We start from the raw sequence: 14,982 nt of genomic DNA on the forward strand, positions 1-14,982 counted from the left end.
GACCATTAGTATGTGGACACTCAAGCCAATTCACTACTAAAATATCTGGGTGTAATTGTTCATACTTTTAACAGCTGACTAGGAAAGCTAAGGCAATATGACTACTGAAAAGCAGAGGCCATTCTCTGTGAAAGTAAGATCACGTTTTGAAAAAGAAAAACAAAATTAACTCCTAGATTCCAACAGCAACTTGGGACAGTCTGACTGACCACACATGTAGACATCCTTCAAGAAACACTTTTTGTTCTATAATAAGGTCTTTAAAAAAGTAGCATCAAACTTCAAATACTACAATTGTATATAATAAAACTTTATGCTGGTTTATCAAGCACCCACAAGGGTGAGAAATTTTAATTTTCTTACCATTTCACATGTTCTATTATGGTAAGGTATCACCACCCACCAACATTTTGCTAAAAGCACATAATTTATCACAAAGAAAAATTAATCATACAATCCCACTAGCTACTCAAATAGTCATAAAACTACTACACTGCTAAGTTATATAAACTCTTACTGATCACTGATCATAGTAACCACATATTATATGATGGTTCTCTGAATAAATAGTATTTAGCAATGGGAGAAAGGAAGGAAGTGCAAGGACATGCGATTTCTCCTGTTAGACATAGACAAACCAAACTCTTAATATATTCGGGTTACTTACATTAATATCTCTTTCATGAATTTCATCCACAATTACATGACTGATCCCTCGAATGCCAGCTTCTAATTTTCTTAGTAGCACACCTTGAAAAGAAAATTAAAACAATTAAGAAATAGGTTTCTTTGTTACAGTCAAAGTAACATAATTATTATGCTGAATCACTTTTTTTTTGTTTTTGTTTTTGAGACTGGGTTTTTCTGAATAGTCCTGATTTCCTGAACTCAATCTGTAGGCCAAGCTAGCTTTAAATCAGACATTTGCCTACTTCTGGCTCTAGAGTACTAATATTAACACGTGTAACACTGCAATAACATGTTTGTAGATTTAAGAAAAAGATGAGCCAAACGAATGGAAACACATGAACTATGAACCAAAGGCTGAAGGGCCTGAGCGCTGGATCAGGCCCTCTGAATAGGTTGATTGGCTTGGATCTGTTTGGGAGGCAACTGTGCTCATTGCATGAGTTGGCTGTTTGAAACCTGGAGCTTATGCAGGGACACTTGGCTCAGTCTGGGAGGAGGGGACTGGACCTGCCTGGACTGAGTCTACCAGGTTGATCGCAGTCCTGCGGGAGGCTTTGCCTTGGCGGAGGTGGGAATGGGAGGTGGGCCATGGGAGGGGAAGCCATGGCTGATATGTAGAACTGAATGGTATTGTAAAATAAAATAAAAAGAAAAAAAAGATGACAATAAATGCAAAGGAGGCATCAATGCATTACTGACCTACAGTACAAAACATTATACTGGCATGAGGGCGTGGAAGTATAGACTCAAACCGGACACTGTAACCACAGCTTTTTCCAGGCTCTTCACCTCTTTCATAAGCAACTCGCTCAGCCACTGCAACTGCACTGATCCTTCTGGGCTGAAAACAAAGCATAAAAATGTTATAAAATTACAAAATTACTCCTAGCTACTAAAGTGTCTTAAAGTATCTATCTGTTATATGGGTGATAAAACCTAGCTTACATTCTAGGAAACTGCTTAAACATTGAATTATAAACAGCCTTTTTAAAGTTCTGATTACATACTCAAGTCTCTTCTCATACTCCAGACACTACACCCAGCTCAAATTTTAAATTACTGTAATAGTTCTCATTGCCAGCTTAGTAACAGAGAAACGAGACTATATAACTATTTCTATGATAAAATAAGGCTTTTTATTTTTAATTAAGACTGTGTTTTGGGTCTGGAGAGATGGCTCAGAGGTTAAGAGCACTGCTTGTTCTTCCAAAGGTCCTGAGTTCAATTCCCAGCAACCACATGGTGCCTCACAACCATCTGTAATGAGATCTGGTGCCCTCTTCTGGCCTGCAGACCTATGTGCAGGCAGAACACTGTATACATAATAAAAAAAAAAAAAAAAACTGTCTTAACTTCCAACTCATGGTATCACCAAGGACTAGGGAAGCCACCAATCCTATAGGAAACTGGTTCTTAGTTTGGGTTTCCCTATATCATTAATGTTGACTCTAGAATCACTGTTTACTTTTTTCTTTCCCAAATGCTTTGTCACCATAACTGGTACCTCCTCATTCTTTATTGCTTAACTCTACTGCCCTTCAGCCATATGGAAGGCAGAGATAGATGAAATGTTCAAGGTGAGCCTTGTCTTGTCTAAGTCAAACAGGACTACACAGTAAAATCCTGTAATGCTCTACCCTTCTTCCAAAGGTCAGGATTCTCACAGTCACAGTTTAACCTAATAAATTTTGTAATGGCTACTACTGTCCTCCCAACCACTGAGCAGTTTCGTGCACAAGCTTATCTTAGAGAAAGATCCCAGTATTTTAAAATATAAGAACACTTGGCTCTGACCTTGGTTTCTTGAGTCACCTAAGTTCTGGTGTGCTTGCATACCTACGGTAGGCCTGGGGGTTCAGGTCTATAATTCCAGATATATGGGATTCAAGTTCAAGTACTGCTTAGGCTATAGAATGAGTTCAAAGCCAGTCCATAGTCAACTTTTATGGAATCTTGCTTTAAATTGTGTATGAGTGTACACACACACACACACACACACACACACACACACACACACACACACACACACACGCACACGCACACGCACACGCACGCGCGCACGCGCGCACGGCAGGATTAAGTGGTTAGGGTATGTGCCTAGCATGTCAAGGTTCTAGGTTAAATTACCAGTGCTAAGGAAGAGAGCAGTAGGGAAGAGTTTGTGTGTGTGTGTGTGTGTGTGTGTTACTGTCTTAACATTATTGAAACCTTATTTGGCTACAACAACAAAATAATCCTCCAACCCAAACTGTTAATAGAACTCAAACACTGGCTTGCTATTTACCTGAGTCACAACAATATTACATTCTGCTGCTCTGTCATTCTGGATAAAGTCATCCAAAATATACTGTGGAACCTGTGTGGTTTTACCACATCCAGTAGCCCCTCGGATTATCACAACTGAATTTTGACTAATGGCTTCCAGGATTTCAGGTTCAAATTTCTTCACAGGAAGCATCTCTCTTTCTTGCAACACCTGTTAGAAAAGTTAACACTTAGTAAAACTTGATCTAAATCATTTCCATAAGAAAGTACTGCTAACTGGTTTAGTACTTGAAATGTTTCAAAGAATAATAACATTTATATCTCTAATAAAATCAATTCTAAAGAATCTAAAGAATCTGTCTTGTGTTCTTCTTTCCCCTATTTCATTCTTAGGTCTCCATTAACATTCTAAATGTATTTCTCATTCTGTTATTACATTTTTTAGATTTGCTGTAATATGTTCAGATAATCATCTAATACTGAAAACCAACCAAGTAGCACAACTCATATCTAGGTCCTAAATTAACAGCCACCATCATCAAAAGTAACTATGATTATTAATTTGGTGCAAATCCACTATTCAACCTAACTACAATGTTCTGAAACACTAGACAATGAATAGTCAAAATCTTCACCACTTACACTTTGTAAATTATGATCCTGTTCCAGCTGGTATGTTAATTCATTCTTAAGGTCCATACTTATTTGTTCTGTAGAAGCCTATTTAAAAAAAAACAAAAAACAAAAAACATTTAAACAAAATCTATTTTACCCGACCTAAGAAAGTATACCAAGGAGGAAACCCCAAAACTGACCCTGGAAACCACTTACATAAGCCAGGGGCCCTTCATCAATGTTGCTACTAGTCCAAGGATTCCAGTTGGATTGTGGGGGTGACCAAGGTACCACTCCCACTGCGTTCTGCCTCTGAGATGGTTCAAAATGAGCCAACTTTCCAATGTTGAGTATAACTGGCATAGAAGGATCAACAGGCTAATAAAAAAAAAGGCAAAATAAATAAAGGCACGACTAAAGACTTTAAAATAAGGTTAACTACAAAAAGCTGTATATATGCTTACTGGTGGTACAATTTCAAGATCTAGCTCTTGAACCACATTTTGCAGCTGATGCTCCAATTCTGGAGAGAGGAAAACTTTATAAGGCTCCACCTACAAAAAAGGAGTAATACCAATCAATCAATACATGCATTAATAGAATTCAAAACCACTAATTTCACCAAAATTAATATAGAGCTGTTAATAGGGCGATTATAGACATAATAAACAATTCCTTTTTAGTCAGAATTTCTTTAATGTTTCATTCACTGGATCTTACAGAGTACAGCATGTAAACTTCTTGCTTTACTAAGGCTGGGGCTCAGGATATAGATCAGAAGTAAAACATTTGCTGCTATTTAGAAGCCCTAACTTCCATTTCCATTAGAACGCCCCTGATCCCAACTCATTCCTCACTCAAACTATAAACTCAACTCCTTTAGGAAAACACTATGTTACTTACAGTGTTTATGCCTAAATACTTACTCTCTCTCCTTCTTTCTTCTTTGTAAGCCCAGAGTAAGCTTCAATCACTCCAAGGTGATAGAGTTGTCGGACAAGTGACAGGGCACATGACTGCGCTGCTAATTTCTTATTTGATCCATGTTCACGTGCGAAAATCCCTATAAGGATTATCAGACAGAAATGAGCTGCATAAAGAATCACCAGAAACTAGACATTTAAGATCATAGGTCTTTTCATCCTATTCACTAACCAAATGCAATTAATTCTACAATCTAATAACTAATCCTTTTGTTAAAGCCTGGCACTTTATTATCATCATTATTACCACATAATTAAATTAGATTTAAAACTATAACCTCAAAAACTTGAGTAAACAAATAAAATTGGGTATATAGTGGTCACTTAGATCCATTAAGAGATTTCCACCTAATGAATCAAGACTTCACCTATGATCACAAGCGTCTCAGTATTACATGAGCCCAGGACTTGTAAACTTTAGTATGAGAGGCGGACCATGTTTTTATGCAAGACAGAGCTATATTAGAACTCGACCCAAAAAAGCAAAAGCAACCACTGACTGAGACTATAGGCTATGAAAATTTTCCATATGCTAAATTTAAGCAGGTGTTAAGTTGCAGAATTCAGAATTCATTACATACAAAGTATTTCAGGACATGCCTCTAAATCTTCTGATCAAATAAATTGAACAATCTATCGTACAATCTATTCAAGGTAACAGTATGCCAGTAAAACAGGTAGTGATATTCCCTATCTTTCTATCCTAAGACACTAAGTCTTAATAAAGAATACAGGCACCATCTCCGCCTTTCTATCACCTATGATGGATGAGTCTATTTCGTGTTTTCTCAGGGTCAGTGGCTTTCTCATGGTTTCTGTTTTCAGTGAGGGTCTCATTTAGTCATGCCATAGCCTCCAACATTCTATGTAGCATAGGGTAACTTTAAACTGTTTTTGTTGTTGTTTTAAGACAGGGTCTCGTGTAGCCCTGAATGACTACACTGTAGGACAGGCAGGCCTCAAATCCAAAGTGTTGGGTTAAAGAATGGGGTCCCTATACCCTGGACATACTTTCCTGATTGTCCTTCCTCATCTCCCAGTGTTAGGCCTATGCCACCTTACCTAGCTTATGTGGTGCTTAGGATCAACCTCAGACCCAGAAATGTATGCAAACACTATTATCACCTAACCACAAGTCCAGACCTTACACTTCTTTAAATTTTGTTTTCGGGTTTGTTTTGTACAAGACATTTAATTTTGGGCCTTCTGAGTCTAATCTCATTATCACTGAAACCCAGAAGAAAAAGACCATGTTTTGCACAGGACACAGATGGTTACCATCCCAGGAACTTGGTTCGTGGTAGGCAAGCACCTCAGGCAACATCTGTTTTGAGGTGGAGGGGAATGAAGCCATTACCCTGTATAATAAGTAAGCAATCTACCAACTCATTTGTTTATTCCCTAAATCCACAAATTTACCTATTCATTTGACTATACTTAACCTTTGGTATTTTGTTGTTTCAAAAATAAGGTTTCACTCTGTAACCTATACAGAACTTACAGGCTATCCCCCTTCTGCTTAACAATCCACACAGGGAATACAGGTTCCATCATCATGTCTAACTTTGACTACACGTGGCTTCAAATGCAATAGTTACCACCTTTATGCTTTTAATGCTATTACTCGATCAATCCTTGGTTAAATTTCATTTCCCTATTTTAAACGAACTTTTAGGTATCCTTCATGATTTGACCATTAAAATATTACATTAGTTTCTTTTGCATATGTGGTTTGGGTGGATGAACTTCAGTAATATTCTAAAATTCTAATATTGTAGGTACTATGGGACCTGAAACTTGCCATATAGGTTTCTTTGGCATATTTCAAGATGACTATTCCGGTAACTGTTAACTCTGAAAGGCTTCCATTTTTATAGGAAACCTCTATAAAGGAAACCTATATCAGTTAAGGAAACAGACAAACACAATAAGCAGGCTTCTTTTGTGCCTAGCAAAGACCTTTCATAGGTCTGCGACTGGAGTTTCATATCTAGACCAGTTAGTTTACCTCAGGTGGCCATAGCTGTGTGATTTCATGTAGTTATCCACTTCATGCTATACCCTGTGCACCTCCTTCCCTCACCTTTACCTAAACTAATAAACACCTTTCCTCCTAGAATAACTCTTCCTTAACTGTGTATGAGACTAAACGTCTAGCTCTCACTTCAGTGTACAGTGTCTGTAACTCCCACAATCTCAAGTGTTATTTCATCTCTTACTCTTTTCCATTAATGAGTGATCCAATTTTTCAATATAATAGGATAAAAGCATCTTCAAGGAAAATTTTATTATTTCTCTAGAGTGTATGTTCTATCAAAGTAGCCCAAGCCTTTAATGTGAAAATAACTTCTCTGCAAAAACCTTAAGAGTAATTTAAAAGGGACTACTTACTTCTGCCCAGCTGCTTGATATATATGGTCATTTCTGCAATAAAGCTCCTGTAACAACATATACAAACAAGGTTAGGAATTTACCATTATAAGTTACTAACTCCATTATCTCCCTAGTCAGGGAGGTTTCCAACTGTATTCAACAAAAATTACAGCAAAACCCATTCTCAACATTTATTTCTGTCCAATCCTAGAACAAAAAGTATATAAACTGCAAATACGTATGACATTAGTTATAAACAGCTGATGAGCTTTCTTTCATGAAAAGAAAATGTTATGGTTTTAGATTATTATAGATTTACTTATGTTTATTCCAAGGTTAGTCTGAATATGAAAATGCAATCAATGAAAATTTTGTTTAGCTTGGAGCTAAGAAAAACACCAAACTCTTCAAATTATCTATATACCAGTAACAACCTGTTAGGGCAAGTTTATACATGCAATCACTATATACCAGTAGCTCCTGTGGCAGAGTCCTGATTTATATATAGCTGGAAGAGGTCCTTGGTAACAAAAACAAAAATTTAGCCTACTTTTAGAGATTTAAACCAGGGCCTAGAGAACAAAAGTCATTTTTCACATTATAGCTAAAGCTGCTAGAGGGTTCTAAGGAGTGAATTTAGGTTTTTAGCAAACATGCTGGTTCTTCACCACTGCTCGTACATTCAAACTTGACTTTGTGCTGCGAATAAAAGGTTAGGTGAAGCTTAAGGGAAAAAAATGTTAGTCTCCTTCCTAAACTTCTTTGTCAACTGACCTTCAGGCACAAGGGCTTCAAGGGGTCAAAGGCCACTGGCTTTCAGGGGAACAACATCCACCCTTTCATTAATGACACCGATGACAGTATGTTTCTCAGCCAGGCTTAAAGTCAGCACTCAATCTCATTCTCCTCCACCTAGGGGGGAACAGCAACACCAGAAATCAGTTTACAATAGTTTCCCATGTGATTGCTTAGTTCAGCCTAAGCATCAGCACATGTGTATATGAACACAGACCTCTGGTGTTGCTGTCTGTTATGCCTTTCAATAAAGGACATACAGGAGCAATGTGTCCCAGCTCCAACTGTCTGCCTCTTACATTGTCTTGTCCTGAATTCTTTGCTCCTTTACATCAGAAATCAGTAAGATACTGACATCAAGGTAATTTTTTGGCAGCATCTCAATGAGTTTTAGACACAATGAGGTATATAATAATAATAATAATAATAATAACAATAATAATAATGGTATTACCATTATTATTATTGTTGTTGCTGGGAATTTGAACTCTAGGCCTCATGCAAGCTATGCTGCTGTTCCACCTGAGCTCTATCACCAGCCTTTCCAATTATTACAAAAGAAAAACTACCAGGAGCTGCCAAGTCCAATATAGACAAACTTAAAAGAAAATAGTTTTTTTCTTTTTATGGCCTATTTTGTATTTTAATCTGACACCAAATGGAGAAAATAGTTAACGTGACACTGTGTCTATAGCACTGGAGAATTCAGGACTGAACAAAGCAGTAGGAAGCAGGAGGAGCCATGCTCTGGATCATTTTGAGTATCCAGTCAAATTTTTTTTGTTTTGTTTTGTTTTGGGTAATGATTATTTTAGGGTTGCAACTTGCACCCAAGGGAGAACACTTTGATTTAAGAAAAATGTTTTTAATTTATTTTGGATAATTTAATTTGTATCAAGATAGCAAATCGAATCATCAAGATGTTTTCCAGAACCACTTTCCTTTCTCTTCCAATAAAAATATAGTGCCTCCCTGAAGAATCTAATCTGTATGAGCCTTCCTGGGAGTAATAAGTACTACACCCTGGAATGCTCTTAGGAAGAACATCAAGCAGGCTGAGAAACATACGGTCACATATCTTCCCTTACATTCAGTTTTATAAACTTAACAGGAAAAAAAGCATTCTAATTTAAGCCACACATAAAAAACTTCGCGATCCTTCAACTTCATGGTACTCAAGAAACAGGATTCTTAAAAGAGCTGCCAACATCAAACTGAAGTCAAATTTGGATACAGAGGTAATACAATCTACTTCTAAGACAACAAAGCATATCAGAACCATTTACGTATTAAAGCTATCTCAAATGAAACTACCTTGAACAAAATCACCACCTCTGGCCAATTATGTCAACTAGCAACAAACCACCAGTGGATGCTACCTTTGGCCTCAGCCAAATAAAAAATCTTAGAAGTCCAGCAACAGCGTTCTGCAGGACTTCTTACACAATAGCATTACATCCTCAAGTGAAAAATATGGTAACTACAAGTCCATAATTCTTATATATATTTATCTTTTCACAATTCACTGCTGATACACATAATAAACTGGGTAACATTTGGTTATTAGCCAGACAACCTTAACTTTTTTTTTAACAAGGAAAATAGTGAAACAAGCAAACCTGTTGTGGTCGGGACCCACTTGGGTGTACTTATATTCTCCTTGGATCTTTTCTTTCTGGAAATACTGGTTCAGGCGAGCCTTAGCATTTTCCAATGTCCAGTTTCCATGAAGCCCAGCATTTAAATCCACTTCTTCTGACTCTAGAGTCTGTGGAATCAATTATGATTTAATTTGGCTGCACTACTTATCTGTACTTAAGTCACAATAACAGATAACTTTTTTCCCCCAATACAAAAGCCAGGTTTTGTTTTTGTGGTGATAAGATCCAGGGCCTTTAGCATGGCTAGATAAATACTTTAATCACTCAACTAAAGCCCTTGTTTTGAGATAAGATATCCCTATGTTCTAAGAACTCGAGTCCAGGCTGGCCTTGAACTTGTCATTCTCTTGCCCCTTACTTTCTACTGCTGGGACTACAAGCATGTATCATTACTTCAGGATAGAGCTAGAAGAAACTAGTAAAAACAACTTTTAAACCAGGACCACTGAATTGAAGGCCAGCCTGCGATTCAATAGACTGTCCCAACTATCACTATGCTATCAATTTATGCAGATAATCAACTCTGCTACGAATTATATCCCAAATTCTTTTTTTTTTCAAGACAGGGTTTCTCTGTGTAGCTTTGCGCCTTTCCTAAAACTCACTTGGTAGCCCAGGCTGACCTCGAACTCACAGAGATCCGCCTGCCTCTGCCTCCCGAGTGCTCCCAAATTCTATTTTCAAGGATATGACACAATGTGAGAGCCTTACCGCTTGCACTTCTTGCTCCTCCTTTCTTGAGTAGTAATCCTTCAAATTGGCTCCTCGGTCCCAGGTGGGTCCAGGAGAACCATAGCCAGATGAAGACTCAACTCCAGAATTATTTTCTGCTAAAGAAATAATTGATCTTTTAACTAATCCAGTCGGAAAAAAGGCTGTCCCTAATGAAAACTTGACACATTTTCAGTAATGTGGAAGGGAACCTGAACATAATCAGGACTAACATGAAAATTATTGTAAGTAACGGACAATCCAGTCTGTTTCTTTGTTGGTTGTCTGTCTGTGCATGTGGAAACGAAAAAGTATCATCTCCAAGAAACAGTCTCAAGTTATCTGATGGTTAATGTTAAGTGTCAACTTGACTCAATCTCTGGCAGTATGGTCTGTTAGAGATTGTCTTGGTCAAGTTGAGTAGACAGAACTGCCTGAATACACTGAGCCCTCCATTCCTTGGACTATAGAAAGAGAAAACAGAATTAAGGAACAGCATAAATTCACTGTACTCTGCTTTTTGCAAGGTGACCAGCTTCTTTAAGCTCCTTCCACCTTGAAGTCCGTCAGGATGGACTGTGAACCAGAATAAACCCTTTCTGCCTTGAGCTGCTTTCATCTGGGTATTTTTTGCTCACAGCAACAGTAAAGTACATAAGGCAGCTTGGCCTACTTGCCCAAGAGACCCATCTGTCTCTGCCCATCATGGTCACTAGTGGATTTAGAACATAAATCCTCATGCATGGTTGTCTCTCTGTCCTTGGCACTAATATGCATTTTTAATGCAGACCCATTTTAGCAGTTTTTACATATGGAATAACAAACTAAGAATAAAACTTTCCAGACAGGCACAAGCTTTTATTAGATGCTGAAAATGTTTTGTCCTGTCTTCTACTTACTTGTACACGCACGCGCGCGCGCGCGCGCAAGGAATGGTGGGGGAAAGGTCTGTCTATGTCTCTATGTAGCTGTGGCTGTACTAGAACTTGCTATGCAGACCAGGATACCTTTGAAAGCAGATTCACTTGCCTCTGCCTCTCAAGTGCAGGAATTAAATGTATGTGCCACATCACCATGCCTGGCCCCAATGATTTCTTTCTTTCTTTTTTTTTTTTGGTTTTTAGAGACAGGATTTGTCTGTGTAGCTTTGCGCCTCTCCTGGATCTCGCTCTGTAGACCAGGCTGGCCTCACAGAGATCCACCGGCCTCTGCCTCCCGGGGTGTTGGGATTAAAGGCGTTCGCCACCAGTGCCTGGCAATAATACCTTCTTTAAGGAAAACCTTCTATGGAGATGTTGGGGATAAAGCTCAGTTTAAAAGTTCATCCTCCAAATTGCAATCTGAATAAAAACAAACCCCAAACCTAATAAAGATTAGGACTATTGATGGAATAAGTAGCCCTGAGTTTTGACTCTACCAATAACCAGAGTAGGGTGCTAGAAAGATGGCTGAGCAGTTAAGAGTGTTACTCTTGTAAGACTTACATTTGACACCCAGTACCCACATGGAGGCTCACTTTAATTTGTTGGGGAAGAGTGCCCTCTTGTCACCTCCACAGGTACTGCTAGCACATTGTGCAGACATACACATGCAGGCCAACACATGAAATCTTAAATGACAGGTTACTGTAGTTACTATAGAACATTTTGTTCAATTTTTACTCCACAAAACAATGGGGTAGGTCATTATAATTTGTGTAAAAATAAACCACTATCTCTGAGAAAACCGGTCAAAATCCTATTCTACTCTTAGTATTCCAAATGAAATTTTCACCTGTATGTTCAACTGAGCACAACTAAAATCCACAAAGCAAACAATTGTGTTACAGGTAGGAATAAGCAAATAAAAGGTAGATGAGTATCAAACTCAGTTGCAGAATAATATATGCAAATTCCTAGAGCCTGACTCCATGGCCATATAAACACCAAACGCAATTCATAAAATTCTATGTTCTATTCTATACTAAATTGTTTTTTTTAACCAATTGATTAAAGGTGCATGCCTTTAATCCTCTCAATGATCTCGAGTTCAAAGTCAGCCTGGTGTACACAATGTTCCATGCCAGCTAGAGCTACATAGTGTAACCTATCTTTGAAGAAAAAAAAATTGTTTGGAGGGCTGGAGATGTCTCAGGGATTAAGAGTGCTACTTTTGCAGAAAATCCAGGTTCAGTTCTCAGCTTGTGACAAAAAGGTGGCTTACAACTACCTTTATCTATAGTTTCAAAGGACCCAAGGTCTTTTCTGGCCTCTAGGGGCACTAGGCATACAAGTGCACAAACATACTTGCAGTCATAAAACTTCTAAACATAAAAACTTTAAAAACCAACCAACCAAGCAACCAAACAACGAACCAAGCCTAAAACAGTGTTTGCTTGAGTCGTCTTACCTAGCTGACATGCTTATTGATTTTTCTAGACACCTGACAAGGTGAGATGACCAAGCATAATGGTGTTATTCTCAGTCAAGTGCAGACCACTCAAGTCTCTTACCTGCTGCTTTGAGAGCCAGATGTGGGGGAAGTGGTCCTCCCATGGGTGCTGGTGCACCTTCTCCAGTACTTGCTGTGCTATCAGATGTGTCCGTAAGTATGGGTGGGGGTGGTACAATCTACAAGAGGAAATGTCAAAGCTGTCAGTGCCCATTTGTCTCCAGGACTACTGAAAAGATGCCCATATAGTAAACATCTTCCCCAACAATTTTTTCCTGTATCTTTGGTTTGAGACAGTTTCATGTAAATTAGGATGATACTGGCTCAGATTGGGAAACAAGAGCCATTTCAAATGTATATATCACACTGCCTATTACGTTGCAGATATCCTTGTGCCACATGTAGTTAGAAATTCTGTGTATTTTTTCAACATCTATGACACTGGTAGACTAAACTGCCAATTTGCTAAGTATGATAAAATTTCAAACTAGAGCTTCTTTCATTCCCTTGTGCAGAGAAAACAGAACCAGGTCCTTGAGCATCCTAGCTTTAATGTGGTGTTGTATCCTAAGTAAGTCCTCACTAAGAGTTCCTGAATTGTACTCCGTTAAAAAATTGCCTGGTCTACAGAGTGAGCTCCAGGAAAGGTGCAAAGCGTAGATCCTACAAATTTTATTTTCCATAATAGATGACTTGGTATTGTCTTGAACCTCAACCTATCTAAAATTATCAACTGGCTTTCAGTTTTTTCTCTGGCTCAGCTCAAAATTGCAGAAATCCTCATGATGTTTTTTGTATTGTTTATAATGGCATGAAGCCATTACACCCAGAAATAATTTTTTTTCAAGACAGAGTTTTTCTGTCTAGTTTTCATCAGAAATAACTTTTTAAAACCTGTACTGGATATGGAATCTATCTAGGGGTCTTGCACATGTTAGACATTCTACCACTGTGCTCTTTATCTCTACCAACTAGGGTCTAGCCAGGGAAGTCTTGAAATTCTGAAAAATCAACCATGGTTTATATATAAGTCTGAATTGTTTTCAACTTTTAAAAATTTATTTTTAACTAGGTGTATGTGTGTGCAAGTAAGTGTGGATGCCCTTACAAGGCCAGAGGTATCCAATTCATTGGAGCTGGTTATAGGAGGTTGTAACTCACCACATTGGATACTGGAACCAAAACTGGCTAAACCATTCCTCAAAAGTGTTTCGTTTTTGCTATACTAGATGAGAGACCACTATTTTATGAAGTTATTTTTATTTCTGCTGATTTTGCAATTTCTTTTTTTTTAAGATTTTGAGACAGTGTTTCTCTGTGCAGCTCTGGCTGTCCTGGAAGTCATACTGTAGACCAGGTTTGTCCCAGCTCAGAGAACAAAAGGACATCTTAGGAGTACCAGTGAGGGCCCAGTATTGATAGTGTAGCAGAAACCAGAGGCCTCAAACCAGACCAATAACTCATTTGCAATGAACACTTGCAAATAAAGATGTGCTGGCTAAAGGGTATACTGTGTGACTGTCACACTACAGCTTCCACAATGAGATTTTTTTCTCTTATCTTTTAATTTTACTTTTTTTTTTTAAATCTTGGGGGGAGGGTGTAAGGGCGGTGAGCAGAAGCAAAGGGACAGGGAGATGACTGGGATTTGAGATGCATGATGTGCAACTTACAAAGAATCAGAAAGTTAAAGAAAGCAAGTAGCTGGGAATAGTGATATATGTGCTTAACTCCAGCAGTGGGGAGGAAGAGGCAACTTTTTGCAGGATATATTGAGACACTATCTTTGAGGGAGAAAAAGTAAGTAATTTTCTGGTGCCAAGTATAGTAAATAAAGCATTCCTTCAATCCCAGCAACTTAGTACAGCAAAGGCTAGTTAAGACTGTCTCAAAAATAACAGTGCTGGGTATGATAGCACACACCTTTATTTCCAGCACTCAGAAAGCAAGAGACAAGTGGATTTCTGAGTTCTAGGGCAGCCTCGTTTACATGAGTTCCGTGATAACGAGAGCTATAAGCTACATAGTGAGACCTTGTCTAAAAAATAAACAAAAGCTTTCTCATATAATGACAGAAGTATTTAATATTAAAATGAAAAAAAAAAAGACTCCATTACAGGTAAGGCCCATGATATTAGGATTACTCATTCATGGTAATTTTTCTACCTGAGCTTACTAAGTGCTGGAATGAGACATCCATTAATAAAGTCAAACATTCAAATTTCTAAATGTGTATTCATACAGTTATTGCATATTATACCTTTTTTCAGTGACAGTCTTACTATATATACTATGCAAGTTAATTGGGAGCTTAAACATCAATAAGATTACAGATATGTCCCAATACCCCTGGATGAATTTGTTATTTTTAAGACAGGATGTTATAAAATAACCAAATGGCCTGAAGCTTGCCATGTAGCCCAGATCTTGCCTCCAGTCTTTCACCACACACTTTCACC

The 14,982-nt window shown here is 38.1% G+C and overlaps 1 protein-coding gene across 4 annotated transcripts in view; it reads right to left on the reverse strand.

Moving 5' to 3' along the window:
- The window catches only part of Dhx9 (DExH-box helicase 9), a 35,700-nt gene that overhangs the window by 13,893 nt on the left and 6,825 nt on the right, over positions 1 to 14,982 (reverse strand). Inside the window, exons 4-15 of one of the 4 annotated variants that reach the window (XM_076547637.1) lie at positions 12,585 to 12,702; positions 10,094 to 10,209; positions 9,341 to 9,489; positions 7,701 to 7,838; positions 6,945 to 6,991; positions 4,497 to 4,633; positions 4,035 to 4,124; positions 3,787 to 3,948; positions 3,598 to 3,675; positions 2,975 to 3,166; positions 1,390 to 1,531; positions 668 to 750 (exon numbers count right to left, since the gene is read on the reverse strand). In XM_076547637.1, coding sequence (XP_076403752.1) covers positions 668 to 750; positions 1,390 to 1,531; positions 2,975 to 3,166; positions 3,598 to 3,675; positions 3,787 to 3,948; positions 4,035 to 4,124; positions 4,497 to 4,633; positions 6,945 to 6,975 — 915 coding nt within the window. In that variant the 5' untranslated portion in view covers positions 6,976 to 6,991; positions 7,701 to 7,838; positions 9,341 to 9,489; positions 10,094 to 10,209; positions 12,585 to 12,702. Of the gene's footprint in view, positions 1 to 667; positions 751 to 1,389; positions 1,532 to 2,974; positions 3,167 to 3,597; positions 3,676 to 3,786; positions 3,949 to 4,034; positions 4,125 to 4,496; positions 4,634 to 6,944; positions 6,992 to 7,700; positions 7,839 to 9,340; positions 9,490 to 10,093; positions 10,213 to 12,584; positions 12,703 to 14,982 lie in introns of all 4 variants that reach the window. The other 3 variants (XM_006979922.4, XM_006979921.4, XM_006979920.4) reach the window with 3 other exon arrangements.

The sequence above is a fragment of the Peromyscus maniculatus genome, chromosome 11, assembly GCF_049852395.1.
Source record: "Peromyscus maniculatus bairdii isolate BWxNUB_F1_BW_parent chromosome 11, HU_Pman_BW_mat_3.1, whole genome shotgun sequence".
NCBI classification, from domain to species: Eukaryota; Metazoa; Chordata; class Mammalia; order Rodentia; family Cricetidae; genus Peromyscus; species Peromyscus maniculatus.